Source organism: Seriola dumerili, unplaced genomic scaffold (genome assembly GCF_002260705.1).
Source record: "Seriola dumerili isolate Sdu_G_001 unplaced genomic scaffold, Sdu_1.0 BDQW01000331.1, whole genome shotgun sequence".
NCBI lineage: Eukaryota > Metazoa > Chordata > Actinopteri > Carangiformes > Carangidae > Seriola > Seriola dumerili.
In genome coordinates this window covers 4,174,991-4,190,488 of record NW_019174586.1, presented here as the reverse complement: position 1 = coordinate 4,190,488, position 15,498 = coordinate 4,174,991, and the positions used below count along the sequence as shown (strand labels likewise).

The following is a 15,498-nucleotide window of genomic DNA, read 5'->3' as shown; positions in this document are numbered from 1 at the left end:
AGTGGATAAAATAAAGTCAGGAAATACAGTCAGCATGTGGTACTAGAAAGCAGTGTTGCCAGAGTTGACAGTTTGACGTTTGAGCAACTTTTTTATCTAATTTTGTGGGTGAAAAATGTTTTTGGATGTTTGCACCAGAGAAAATGTATAAATATATTCCAATAAGAAATCCCCTCATCTCATCCAAGTAGCATGATTGAGACTGAGGTTCAGCTTATTACATCTTAGTTCACACACACGCACGCACGCCCACACACACACACAAACATTTATAGCAACTGGGATGATCTGATTGGCCACTTTGAGGTCTGACTGAGGTCACCTAAACCTTCTGAGCCCTGAACCTAACAGTTTATTTCTGACATTGGAAACAACTGCAAGGTCCACTTGGATGCTTGTTTGGGGCTTTTTCACAATATTGTACAGCACAGTCAAAATCAGCAGGTTGTTTGTTGAGTCGTCTTGAAACTGTAGAGGCGCAAACTTTTTATGATTTTGAGGACTTAGGGCTCAAAGAGAGACAATGTGAGTTTATATCAGTCAGATCTTCTCCAGGCACAAACAGCACCAACACAAACATCACATTCCTCACTCAGTAGCCATTACACCACTCAGTGGCCATTTCATTTGGTACACCTGGGCAGTCTGATGCAATCCAGTACAAATGCTGTGCCATAAAAGTCGACTGTAATGTTGGATGTTTGTCATAGAGATGTTAATTACATGATGTTACAGCATCAAGGTTGACTTTTTGGCTGAGATGTTGTATTGAATTGCATGAGATTGTACAGAGATACCAAATAAAGTGGGCACTGAGTGTATATTCATATCTAAAACAATATGACAATATGCAGCAGGTAAGGTAAGGTGCAAGGTGCAAGGTAACCACATATGTGTGTTCAGAAAACAATGAAGTGATCATTAGTCTCAGATGTCCATAACTGGAATGCAAAGTAATGTGATGAAGTCAAAGAATTCATCAGCTCTGGAAATGTCATCAGCTGACAATGACAATACGCTGCCTTATAAGTCTTAATGAGTTAATGAAGGTCAAGCATTTGAAGAAAGACTCCTTTTTGAGGATCCGTTTGCTGGAGGGGTCGTATTTACTTCACTTCCAAAATCAACAAAAATGCGAAATCTGGTCAATTGAAATGTTGCACAGCAAAAGTAAACAGAAAAACATTGTGGAAGCAGAGAGCAGTGTGGATTCTACTTTTAGCAATATGGATAATTATTCTCCGGTGAAGTTCTTGTAGGATTCTCACCTTTGTTTTGTAGCTTGAACGTATAGACGGACAAAGGTTCCCAGCTGGAGTTGAACTGGTGGTATTGTGACACCATGGGGATGCCAATTTATGGGTTTTATTTATCATACTACAGATTCAGGCCTGTTAATATTACTGTGAAGTAAAGCTTACTAGGCTCTTCCTCAGGTATAGCACTGATTTCCTCTCCACATCTCCGAGGAACAAATTATCTGATTTAAAAAATATTTATTGAGTAAAATGAGGCCAAAGGGATCATTTGAAAAACGTGTAAAGTCATTATAATAATCTGACTGACAAAACAAAGAGATAAAACTATGATTCACAATCATGCTTTATTCTTGTTGATTTCTTATAAAAGAATCAAATAAAAGTCTCTTTCAAGATCTCACACGCTGCTCAGTCTTTCAGTCTTGCTGTATCCCGTTTTCTTTAACTAAACTATACTTTTCTTTGCACCATAAGTCTCTTCATCTTAAATATCTTTTATTAGTTTGTGACTTCAAACCAAAACTTCATTGATTGTCAACACAAAATCTATTTTAGCACCAGTACAATAAAACTGTACTTTTGCTGTTTTGAAATACTGTTTTTGAATGAGGGAAGAAAATCTCAGAATAAAGGGATCCTAATAAGTACATTTCAAAATGAAGCACCAACCATACAAAGCAACTTTTTCATAGATAGGCTTGTCAGATACACAAGAGGTCAAATATATTAATGACTATTAAATTAAGCACAACAAACAGTGTAAATAAAACACTGCAACACAAAGCACTCTAGGATCTGGAAACACCATATCGGGACGTCAGGGACAGTCGTGGCTGCAGTTAAGAGGGCGTCTCAGCTCCTTGGACACAGGAGCAAGCTCTGGACTCCAGAGATGGTACAACTTTTCCTCTCAGAGAGATCCACAGGATTCTGTATCAGTTCAGGAGGAGTGCAACCTGGGAAGTGGAGAACACTACTATCTGTCCGGTTCTGTAAACAAACTCTCAATCTCAAGGTCCAAAAAGACATTATTTCAGACTGCGCGCGGGGACTGGGACAGCTTAGTGCTACCCAGACTTACTTTGTGAGATGTGGAGGAAAAATAAACAACCCAAGGTATTAGGTCCGTCCAGTAAAGATCTCTGGAGGATGATAAAGTGAAAAATGAAATGGAGAAAGAAACTAAAAAGGAAATGAGGCTCTCAGCTGGGCGGGTGATTATGTTTGAATATTATGTGCCGTCGTCTCTTCTCTGCAGGTCTCCAGGTCTCGCAGGTTGACAGAGAAACCATCCGGGCCAATGGCCTCCCTGACTTAAGCGTCTTAGCTTTACGCAAGAGTTCACCAAGATAAAAGCCTTGGATTATCTCCCATCGGAAAATATCGCTTTCCCTCAGGAACAAACTCAAACAACAAGTCCTAAACATAATCTGGCCCTTGCAACTAGAATCCATTTATATAACCAAATGTGTTACCCCTGATGGCAAGATATACATATACACTACCATGTACATACATAATCATTAAAAAAGGTTTGCTCAATAGTTCTCATGTATTCAAATATACCTATAGATAGGAACCTGAAAGCTGCTTTCCTGCACTGACCACTCCTGTGTGCAGGTCCTTGTGATCACTTCATCACCTTCTGTCTGAGGTCAAAGGTTATCAGTGGAGTGTCAATTCATTGCTGTAGCTGGAGTTAAAACCCATGACCCTCGTTACATTGGACGGAGAGGTTTCCTTTGAGCTGCTGCTTGCAGGAAGGACTCGGGTTGACTTTGTCTGCACGGTGGAGGAGTGCGTTGCAAGAGAGGCTATCGGCTGTGAGGCTTCCCTGTGTTTGTCAGCGTCTCTTCCTCCTCCTCCTCTTCCTCGTCTTCTTGTATGATGTGAATGGACGAGCCCAGTAGTCTCTGGAGTTCTGGTACACAACGAATCAGATCCACAAGCCCCTCTTCCTCCTCCTCCTTGTCTTCCTCCTCCTTGTTTTTGCCTCTGTAAGGTGAAGCTAAAGCAGAGCTCACCTGGCTGACCGATACCTGTCTCCAGAGCTCAGCGCGTGACAAACTCACCACCTCCAAGTGCGGGTAACGTGCCCGGAAGATCCGCGACGACATCTTCAGACGCTTCAGGACGTCTGTTAGGAGGAACCAGTTGCAAAAGCTGCAAGAGAGAAATGTCTGGTTTTAGTCATAGGTTGGTGGGTAAGAAAAAAGAAACAGAAAAGTTTTGCCAAAGTTTTACATCAAGTTTTACAGCATAAAGGAATCGAGTTACATCTGTGTGGTTAAATAGCTGAAAGGAGAAATTAAATGAAAACTTTACTTTCTGATTAGTTCAAGCTTTTAAGAGTTTACTGCAAAAAAAACCCAAACACTGCAGCCATTCTCTGTGATATCAGTAAATCAAACTCTGAGGGCTGACACGGACAACATGGACAAAAAGAGCAGAAGATAATGTGGATCATAGTAAATCCTGTAGAAATGCTGACTTAAGTTAAAATTAATAGTTCATTGGACATTTTTATTGCTAGACAGGATGCAATTCTATATCTGTTCCACAGTCCTAACAGCCACTATCAATATCAATATTATTGATAAGGCCAATAATTATTTACCAAGTCCATGGATTTATTAACATTTATATAACATTTTTGTAAGTACTTCCCAGCAACATACAGTATTTCCTAATAATATCATTATCTAATCAGTAAACATGACCTGGATCTGGAAAATTAAAAAAACAGAAAAGAAAAATCAATTAATTTAAGCTTTACATGGAAATTGAACATAAGGTCTGAAACAATAGGAGTGAGGATTTTCCAAACAGTTTCTGACAAAAATCACATGAAAAAACATTTTAAATAAGCGTTCGTTCCTATGGCAACCTTGACAGTAAATAAAATTTAAGACTTTTTAATACAGAAATCAATGCTTTTTGAGACTTTTGAAGACTTGAATATAGATGTTTGGCAGTTGACATTTCATTCTTGGATTTTCTACTGAATACACCCCATGGTGAGTTTTACAATAGTCTATACTTGCAGCTGTCGCCAAGGAAGGAAATCAGTCTAAAACATAGTATATGATAATGAAACGTTTTACACTGGTGTCATGTATAAAATAGCAACATTAAAAACAACTACAAAGCACCTTAAATTCTGGTTTACATCAGATGCTACACATCGGATGCTATGCATCAGTGTTTCCCTTTTTTATAAGTCATCAACAACACTGATCTCACTGTACAGATCTAATGAGGATCATCCTGTGCACACGAACTAACAGACTGCAGCAGCGAAGATGTTGGCAGGATGATGAGGAGGGGAAGTGATGCAATTATCAAAAGTACATAACCACAGTGTATGTCTGTGAAATACTGGAGGCAGAAAAAATAAAGCTCTAAGCTGAAACTATTGCAATACATCCATGAGTCACAGCTATCAGTATCCACTCTCATCATGGAATATTTGACATAAATTGCTCTCATTTTTGAAAGCATTGTGTAACTACAGCTAAAGTGAGATGGCAAATGCTAAATTTTTAAAGGGGAAAATGTAAATAGCTTTAACTCCAGTCGATGTAGTCATGTGTCTGACTCACTTGCACAGTTTTGCACAAGCAATGCTTGCTATCAGGTTCAGGTGTTCTCCAAAAATCATTATCAGCAGATGTTGATTATAAGCTTCAACACATTTTTTGTTGTTAAAATAAATTTAGAGGATTTTGGTTTTTCTTTATCTTTATATTACGAACGACTGATGTTTGTGAACTCACCCCTGTGTTAATGAAACCTGAACGTGAAAGCAGGGTAGGAGAGGCTCCGAGGAGAACTCAAACAGGAGACAATCTTTGTCTGAGTCCCGCTCAGTCATATTCTCCTCCAGCTCCTGATTCTGCTCAGACAGGAGGAAGTCCCAGCACGGCTCCTGGTCAGTTTCTGTGAAGAGAGGTTCACTGAGGTGAGAGGAAGAAGAGCGGACAAACTGGCTGCATCTGAGCTGCTACTAAGCTGCCTTGATACATGTGGTTAGGACACCCTCTAGTGGTCTGTCAATTCACACCAACAATAATATGTATACGACTGGCTGCTGGTGATGCTGATCAGTTGAATGAATACAAACTTGTGCAGCTTGAAGTTAAGTACAACCTACACCAAGACACATGTATATGACAATAATGTTCACAAGTCACATATTTTAAAGTAGTATTTACTGGTGGACTGTTATTTTTCATGTAAGCAAAAAGCATGGGACAGTAATCAGAGGCAAATTCAATGCACTTACTGTAATTACTTATGAAAACTTCAACACAATGAAACAGATACTTTGACACTTAAAAGTCATTTAAGTGCAGTAACAAAACTATATAAAAGAATAAAACATGTGCAGCTACATGGGAAAACCTTAGACTTATAGAGTGGTGATAAATTGATGGAATCAGCTGAAATAATTGACATCATTTTATTTACTTTGGGGGAGGCTTGCTCTTCTTTATCTTAATTGTTTAGGTGTAGCGTGAGGATTGGAGCAGAGAAGTAGAATGTAGTATTAGAAGAAGTAGAATGAAAAATCCTTGATTTTTTTTCTCTTCCTTGATGGCGAGATAAAAAAAAGTTTGTGTAGTTATAAATTACAAACATATTATCTTTCATCTCTCTAGTCTCCCTCAGTTCTTCCATGCAGCTCTAATCCTGCTCTTCCTTCACTGGATAACTGGTTCCCTGTGGCTGTTATAGCACACTACCGATGTTAGTACACAAGGCTAACATCATTCCATGTCCCAATGGCCAAGCCTGAGCCCAGCCTACAAACTAGCATAATTTCCCTGCAGCAACCTGGTCATTGCTCCAACAAGCCTCAACCTGTTTGCTTCACTGACGGTGGAGGAATGAGCTTACAACCACCTTTTAAACACCACACTTACAAATTCAAACAGAAGGTTTGATTGAGAGAGACAATCAGACTGATAGAAGGACAGGCAGATCAGACAGATACACAGACACATTTCAAGCTTTCTTACCAAACAGGGAGCTGCTGTAGAAATCCCAGGGTAAACTGGAATCATGTTCATTGCGGCCTTCCAGGTCAGTGAAATATTCTGGAAAAAAAACAGTGTCTTGTATCATATTTTGATCCATGTTAAGTCTGCATGTTATTTCTGCCAGATTTGCACTATGTATAAGCTTATGACAATATGTAGTAAAAGAAAAATAGATTAAAAAAATTCATCAACACACTTATTGAAGTTTGATTTTGTGATAGGGTCTGTTATGCAGCTGCCTGTGTTACAGAGAAACCCAGGCATCCGAGCAGTGTGTGAAAAGCTGTATCAGCTCATGAGCTTTCATCTCTGTTTACCTGAGATGCTCTGTGTCAGACAAGCAGACTGCACAAAACATCCCCAGTATATCGCAGCCAAGTCAGTAGTGACAGAAACACCAGTAGAAGCTAACTGTTAGCTGTTGACTAATGTCAACTGATGTTCACTAACTGGTGACTTATTGACTCTCATTATTCTCCTACCATGTGCTGGTGAAAGGTCCTCAATATTGGTCAAAGGCATCAAACATGACCATCAACAATGGTGTTAATATAAGTTACAAAGCAAAGAAGCCATGTCTGTGTCAAGCTGGCTTAAACATTTTCCTTGTGTCCTCTATGACAAGCAAGGGGGAGTCATGTGGGTCAGGTTTCTTAGCAACAAAGATGTGTAAATGATCATTTAATCAGTCATCCGAATCCTTGATGATCAATAACTGAGAAATTATTAGAAGCTTTTACAACACCAAATTAATGATTATTACCAATTAAAGGTTTATGTTAACTATCGACATGGATGGTTTTAGCACTGTAATTATATCCTAATAACAGATGTAAATCTCAGTGGTTATTACTTTAAAATATGAGTGCACATATGTTGTCATGGGTGACTCAACCATTCAACTTCACTGTAACTTCTCATTGATAAACAGTCAGCACATCAAGAGATAACACTGCAAAGGAGGATGGTAAAAGAAAAGACAGCCACAACAGTAACTGATAAGATGAAGTGCTGCAGATGACAAGTGCACCCGTTTGTGTGAACTCAAACCTCCAAACATGTCATCAAGGTGAGCTTCACCTTTTACTATGCTTCCTCTCTCCTATATAAAATCACTTGTTTCAACACAAGTCCTGCTGTTAATCCTGAATGCATGGATCGTCCCAGGATGTACAAATACTGCCAAGTCAGTTTTGTGCATTGCCAGGTAATATACTCTTGATCAATGAAATTCTTAATATCCATTCAAATGTCATTGCTTAATCAATAACATATATACTTGTCAACTGTTATCTAAAATGAAATGCACTATTTGTTTTGGATAGAGTCACATGTCTGACAGCGAGTGTCTCAAATATTTAATGTCAAGTCCTATGTGGATAAAAGATTTAGCAGCATATATGCTGCATGCAATTTGTGTTGTTTATTGCTCACTGTGCCACATGGGATGTAGTGGGAGTAGGCAGATTTGAATAATAAGTTTAGACATTGCTTAAACAGTGAATGTAAAGTTAGCAAATACACGTTTTATTACTTAGTGACATATCTGATTTATTATAGCTATTGTATTGTTTTGTTTATTTTGTCTGAAGTGATTGTTGATGATGTGAAAAATAGAATTAAGATGTGTTAAATTGCACCTTTACAATGTAGAAATATTTCTATCTATCCAAAACTGATGGAAAAGGAGGCAAAATATAAAACCTACCTGTGAGGAAGGTCTTCATGCTCAGGCTATGTGCCAGTTTGACTGGCGTGTGTCCAGAGTAGGTGGCCAGAGTCGGGTCTGCTCCGTGGTTCAGGAGCAACCAGACTATCGGTAAGTTATCACTCGCTACTGCATCATGAAGGGGCCTAGACAAAGAACAATCAAAACACAAATGCCTCTCAGGGATTGCACAACTTTGGATGAGACCTGAATCTGTTTGTAAGCTTGTTTCAAATGTGTGAATGTACTACAGTAAAACACAAGTGAGACTAACTTTCAAATACTCTCCTGTCATTGACTGGAAACTTCAATTGTTCAAACAGGCAACAGGAAGCATGCACCTCACCAAGATATGTGACCAGAATATAATCTTCATTTAATCATAACATACCTGTCAATGAGTATGTTCACTTGTCACTAAGTTCATTATTGCTTCAACAAGATTATTTTGTTACACAAGCCGTTTGCAAATACCCCAGACAAGTAGTTAGATAATACCTTTTTTTTTTTTTTTTTTTTTTTTAAATAAATACAACTTTTTACAACCATAACACAAAATCATGCACCATGAAGACTTACCGTGTTCCATCTTGAGCACTACAGTTGACATCTGCACCATGTTTCAGCAGCATCTGGACAATCTGAGTCCAGCCTCGAGAGGACGCCTCATGGAGAGCTGTGTAACCGGCATTGTCACGCCGATTGACCTCCCTGATGTCCTTCTCAAGACAATACTGAACTACATCCTGCAGAACAGGAGTTGGACAGACACAGTGTCACATTAACATGTCTCCAAGAGGTACACTGTTTACTGGATTGAAATTCATGTCAGCAACACTGCACAAGTAAACAAGTGGGATTTTACCTGATAGCCCAAGCGGGCAGCACGCTGCAGCAAGGTCTCCCCAGCATTTTTATTGACAATTAGTCGACGAACCTCTGGAGGAACAGGTCTTTTGGGTGGAGACTCTGAACCACTGCTTCTTCCTGATGAGCCCTTCTTATTGGATGGGGATGATGGTAAACTTTTTGGAGTGGGTGGGGGGCTATCTGTTCTTTTTACATCAGCACCATCATCATCCAGGGCAAGTGAGGCGCCTCGCTTACCCAAGCTACTGCGTTTGGTCTTAATCTAAAATACAGATTTATTGATTAGATCACTGTGTGAAATGGAGGATCTCACAATGCAATGCCAAGTTATGGCAATAGTTTCCACTTAGCAAAGTCCTAAGCTGTATAAAAGTAGCTGCCATCATAAATGTTACAAACATGGCATTCTCTAGCCACAGGGGGGCACTGTAAGCTAATATATTTGTGGTACGTTGTACCTGGCTCCAACCAACCCTTTACTTATAATAAACTATAATCCAACAAGCAGCACTAGCAAGAGACGTACCTTCTGCTCATCACTGTCACATAAGTGCTTGCTTTTGAACTTTCTCTTCCCTGAAGGCTTATCATTGCACTCTGGAGACACCTCGCTCTCCTGGTAGCGGACTGATCCTGAGCGAGTGAATGAGGGTCTCCGTGGAAGAGGCTCTGGACTGGAGGCAGTGGGACTTGGACACTGATCTGTCTGTGGATCTGTGATGACAAATTAGATTGGAGATTGTCCTGATTGATACCAAACAGATGAACCAAAACAAATTCCCTCATCTTATCTATGCTGTACTGATGCTGGTGTGAAGCAGCTTCATCCTCTTTCTCATGTGCCAAGCCTAACATGGAGCATGGAATATTTTAGGCGCTGTTTTTTGCCAACATCAGACAGACCGGTACTTCCTGCACCAATCATCCTTGGCTTCGCCATCTTTTCTGCTGAAACAGGGTAACTGCTGTCTGTAAGCTACTCTGCTGTGCTTTTTGCAATCCTATGCAGAAATATGCCATGTCTCTGTAAATTCTCTACATATACACCTTTATGATATGTGTTGTATCCACATCAAGAGGTACCTTATGTAGTCTCCTTGATGTGGATAATGACACACAGTTGGCGCCTCAAAAATAATCAGCAAACTGCATATATATGCTGTCTTCATTAGCCTTATTGTTTGTTAGGTGTTACATCCATCTCAATATTTTGTATTTGCCAGTTGTAATATACTTTATATGTTGTAACTGTTGCACAGTTTCAAAGGGTGTCACAATATTTTATTAATCCTTTCCCAATGTACTTCTTATGAAGATGTACATCCTCATTAAATCAATTTGTTTGTGTCTACTCAATTACAGAGGCCCCCAGCTAAGCTTTCTTTTGGTCAGTTCTGAATCATATATCAGTACATAAGTCCATTAGTCCATTACTGACCGACCAGATATTTTATGAACACTTTCAGGGCTCACGGACATCCTAATCTCAGCACCTTTATCCATGTGTTGTTCAAAATAATAATATATTTAGGTATATATTTAGGTAAATATCTAGGGTAAAACATAAAAATGTAAGATTTTGTTTTCATACAATTATTTTATCTAATACTCAGGCATTCCTGAAAGAAAAGTCCAGTTACTGGGAGCATCTGAGCCTTGAGAGAATTATAAAAAAATAATAACGCTTGAAAAACAAATCTACAAAAACATTGTAAATTGGTCAGTGTATTATTTCTAGTTCAAAAAGACTCACTGAAATCAAAGATCAAGCAGCTTAAGTTGATTAAATCATGAAATGATGTCACTGCTCTGAACAGACATTTCTAAAGAGAAAGTGAAGAGAAATGTTATTCCAAAGACTTGAACAGAGCTGCATCTATTGTCAGAACAGAGTCATTCATCAGATATTTTTTAAAAGAATGAATAATCACTTAGTCTATGAAATGTCAGAAATGATGACAAATGCCCATCACAAGCCAGCAATGCCAAATGTTTTGTCGCTTAGTCTGGTCAGCAGCCAAAACAGGATTAATATATAATGGTATTAAAACAGAGCAACTCAGGCTTATTTGTGAAGCTGTTACCAACTAATGTTTGGTGTGTTTGCAGGACTAAAACAATTATTTGAACATTAAAAGCTGCAGTAATTTTCATCATTAACTTATCTGCCATATATTTTTACGATGAATCAATTAATTGTTTGGTTAATTGTCTTGTCAGAACAACTCATAGCTCAAAGATAATCAGTTTACAATTATATAAAACAAAGCCTATCAGCAAATCCTCATAATGGAAAACGCAGAATTAGGGAATGTTTGAGATTTTTTTTTTCACCAAATCACTTAAACAATCAGTCAATTAGCAAACTAGTCACCAATCAATTTTCTGTCATTTAACTAATCGATTAATTGTATAATCCCTGAGACTCTAATAAAAATGTTATGTAAATCAGTTGCTCAATCAACTTTTCATTTCATCCCTGCATTGTATAAAGATACTGAGAGAATACTATACTCAGATTTCATTAGTAACTAACAGCTGCACCTTTGATTGAAACTTGGACTGCAAACAGTTAATTGAAACTGATCTTTGGAGAGAAACTGAGAAACTGTACCTGCTGGAGTTCCACTGTCCTGTCTCAGGGAGTCAGATTCTTCAAGGTGCTCTCCATCTTCAAGCTTATCTTTCTCAGTGATGTAGTCCCCTGTCTGATACTTTTTGCTACGACAACGCCGACGTTTCTTATGGGCAGGTGTGTCACCCTCTGCACTGGTTGTCTTGCCCTTGCCCAGATGCACTCGTGCTGGCAGGGGATTTGAGCGAGGCCTCCCTCTCGGTCGGCGGGCAGGTTGGGTGGGAGTCAGAGGGGGTGATGGGGAAGCTGGGGGAGGAGGCATTGGTGGGGGTGGAGGGGAAGGCGTTGCAAAGCCCCAGAGGTCGAGTCGAGCTTCATCTGCTCGCCGTCGTCCTCTCCTCAGTCTTGGGAAGGAGCTCTCTGTAGCGTCGGTCTCCTTACTGGGTATGGCAGAGCTATTGAGAGAGACTGGAGTCTCTATACTCTGAGGACTGCTGCCGCTATCTGTAACTGATTAAATCACATTGGATTGTTACATTCACACCAGTTTCTATGCATAAAGGTATAACTGAGACATCAAAAATGCCATTCAGACACTATGACTGCTTAATACACATCAACCGCCACACCACCCAGGCTATTTATCTCCAGAGCTAGCTTACTCTGAGATGCAAGAGTAATCCAACACCCTGCAAGAATGTTTAATGGCATTAACTGTCACAGAATTATAAAAAACAAATAGTATACCTGGTTTGTTGTGGATTGGTTGCTCAACCTTGTTGGGACTGATCTTGTCCCTCGAAATCGGCTCTTTACTCTGTGGGGAAAGTTTTCCTGCTGATAGACTCTGCTCCAACACAGGTGCACATTGTTTCTTCTGCTGAGATACAAAAAGGGACGGAGTGAGCATGCTGTATTGGATGCTACTGATCACAGAGCTTTCATGAGATGGAGAGCATCAGATAGACCCACAATAAGGCCTTGGAAGTTAAATCATCAGTTATAGATACATTTACGAAAGGGGGGTCTGTATGGCCTATTCAGTAGATAAAATCTTAAAAAGGTGATTGTTACCTTAAATATTTCCACAAAATCCAACGAAAGGGAAATCATGAGAAATGAACAGAGATGTTTTAGACATTAAAGGGGCTTAAACCCATGCACACAGATCATTTACCTTCTTTACACAGGACACTTTGGTTGGAGTGTTTTCCACATCTTGCTTTTTCTTTCCAGCAGTCTTCTTTGACGGGTCTGTAGGTGACTTCTCCTTTGCTGGCTTCTTAGGACTGGTTTTCTTTTGTTTGATGGCAGCAGCTTTTGCTTTGGTTGGCGACTCCTCTTTGGTTCCGTTTGTTTTGTTCTCAAATTTGTCGCCTCCCCTGGCACACTGGCCTGTAAGAATAGACGCAACCATGCCCTCCAATTTTTCACTCGGAGGACCGTCTGATACCCCACTTTCTTTCTTCAATATCTCCCCCTCTAACACCTGGGCTAGTTTGCTCTCCATCCTGTTCTCATTTGTTGATGCATTGCTCCCAAAGAGATGAGACTGGCCAGTAGGCATTGAAGAGCCTTGCTTCGCTTGTAGTCCCATGTGTTCCCCCTGACTGGTGTGTAACTCAGTATTATTCTCCAAAGGCTCAGTAGCGTTCGTCCTCTCATTTCTCTTCTTAGTTTGAGTTGAATCCCCTTGAGAAGGAACACCAGCCCATTTTTCCACAGACCAGTACGGTGGGTGATCAAAAGCAGAAGCATGTTTAGATTGGGTGTCTTGGCTCACATTGAGTGGGTTAAGAACATCAGCTTTTCTAGATTCAACAGGTGAAGCTTGAGTATTACCCTCAGGGGTCAGTGCTGTTGCTTCGAGAGCTTGCTGCTTTACAATGGATGCAAGGTTAGATAGGGGGGACTTCATTCTCTCCCATTTATCATCCTCAGGTTTGGACGGGCTGTGATGAGCACCCTGAAATTTAGATCCTTCTGTAACTGTGGTGCCCTTGGTCTTTGGGGAGCCATGTGTGATTTTTCTCTGAACAGATGAGGCTTGGTGAGGAAGAAGAGACGGCTGTTGCCAAGCTGGATTGACAACAGCGGTAGAGTATGGCACTGCTGTTTTGCTAGGTCCAGATTTCTGATGAATCTGAGCATTAACAGAGCTTGACAGGGCAGTTGTTAGGGCTCCTTTAGAGGGACAGTTCTTAGTTATGGCTGTGCTGGTGTTTTTAACATGCTTGACAGTGTGAGCATGTTGGTTGCCCTTCATCAGACAGGATGGCTTCTTTCCTCCAGAGGCCAGATGTTCTCCTTGGTCAATTATAGATATAAACTCCTGCTTTGCAAAACTCTGAAATTCATCTGCAAAAGTCCCTTTTCCATCTTTGCCCCGCAGAGTAGAAGCCAGTATGGGGCTAGCCACACCTACATAAGTTCCAGGGATGTTTTTTATGGAGTCTTGTGAAGATCCCTTACCCCAGGTTGGTTTGGGCTCTGGAACCTGGTGATTCTGCGGCCTATTTATTTGCTTTTGATGAGATCCATTTCTGTGGGTATTGGGTAAGATAGGGTATTGCACAGTGGAGCTATAAGTTGTTGAATGAGTCCTCTTTGAGTTCAGAAAATCTCTCTGATTTGATTCATTAGTATGAGGCTCCATCATAGAAACTGGAGGGTCGTTTATGCATTTTGGACGTTTTGATTTAGCGGACAAATCAAGAGGTACATCTCTTTGTTCAATTGAGCAAGCTGTGTGGTCCTCTGAAGCAGAAGGTAGTGTTGTTTTAAGAGAGCCCATGGTTGCCTTGTCTATGCTGTTTCCTTTCTCTACATGGTTCAGTAGTCTGCTCTGAGAGGTGATGCTGGCCAGTGCAGAGCCACAGCAAATGGCAGCAGTGGGAGATAACGTGTAGCGGGTGGGTGCTGCAGAAGTTAATGATGGGTGCTGCAACGGTAGGGCAATAGCTGGTGACGCTACCACTGAGGCTAAAGATTTATGCTCTCCTACAGATTTTGCATTCTTACTCGATGAATGGTTAGATTTAAGTTTTGAGGTTGATGTGCCTGCTTTTTTCTCTGCAGCTGGAGTCCGGCCCACAGAGAACTGATATGGATAGGTCCGCATGAGAGGTGTCCCTCCGACACCTGAACTTTGAGGCTGAATTTCTTTCTGAAACTGACTGGCTGTGGCTTCTCTCAAGGCAGCAATCTGACCCAATGCTGGTGGAAGTGTGATTTTACAAAGTGGAGAGGAAAAATTAGTCGAAGGAAGGAAGGCAACTGGCTGGGCTGGTTTAAACATGGTGGAGCACTGAAACCCAGGTGGAACACTTTGCACAGATTGTGTTTGTGGGTGTGATTTCTTACTGGATGTCACATTGCTGTGACAGGGGTTGAGTGAGTCCTCCCGGCTTACTTTTACACCACTTGACCACTGAGGAGTGGGGAAAAGACCAGCACCATCAGCCTTGAGTTTAGGGGGCTCTGCCCTTTTGTCTGCTCTCTTCTCTGAGGTGGTGAGGGCTGAGCCTGACATGGGTGCATTGTTGGGCTGTTGAGGAGGAGAAAGCTCAGGGCTGTGGTTGTAATTGCTCGTGTCCAGGCAGGCTTTCGCTGTCTTACAGTCTGTTGTTGGAGTGGTCTTGTTTTGCTGACTGAGGGTAACATCTCCTCTAAACTCAGGGGGTAGCGTCTGGGGGGGATTTCCCACCATACTAGTAGACGCTTTATTTGGAGCACTGATCTCTCTGCTCACCGTGCCTCCATCCCCTACATTCATTAGTGTAGGATCCACCTGAGTAATAAGAGAAGTTCATGAGGCCAGTATTAATTAGATGAGAGGAAAGAGTGTTCTAATCTAGTAAACTAAGTGTAATAATAATAAAAAAACAATCACCTGCATAGGTGTTTCTTTAACACAACATGCCTCAGGGGGTAGCTGAGTCAGTCAGGTTAGAGTTTTCCTTGAAATACAGTGAAATGCTGCAAAATACACAAGAAAAAGAACACTTGATGTGATCACTGTGAGTGCTGTTGTCATTTCAATCA

The 15,498-nt window shown here is 40.6% G+C and overlaps 1 protein-coding gene across 1 annotated transcript; it reads right to left on the bottom strand.

Moving 5' to 3' along the window:
- Positions 1–1,178: 1,178 nt before the first annotated feature.
- Positions 1,179–15,387, bottom strand: bcorl1 (BCL6 corepressor like 1). Its single transcript, XM_022760153.1, has 11 exons — positions 15,347–15,387; positions 12,632–15,244; positions 12,202–12,334; positions 11,494–11,964; positions 9,406–9,593; positions 8,875–9,141; positions 8,589–8,755; positions 8,010–8,155; positions 6,281–6,358; positions 5,036–5,198; positions 1,179–3,422 (listed from the first exon to the last, which is right to left on the bottom strand). Exons 1-11 carry the CDS (start codon positions 15,350–15,352, stop codon positions 3,074–3,076), a joined length of 4,581 nt encoding a protein of 1,526 aa, XP_022615874.1. The 5' UTR covers positions 15,353–15,387; the 3' UTR covers positions 1,179–3,073.
- Positions 15,388–15,498: the final 111 nt, after the last annotated feature.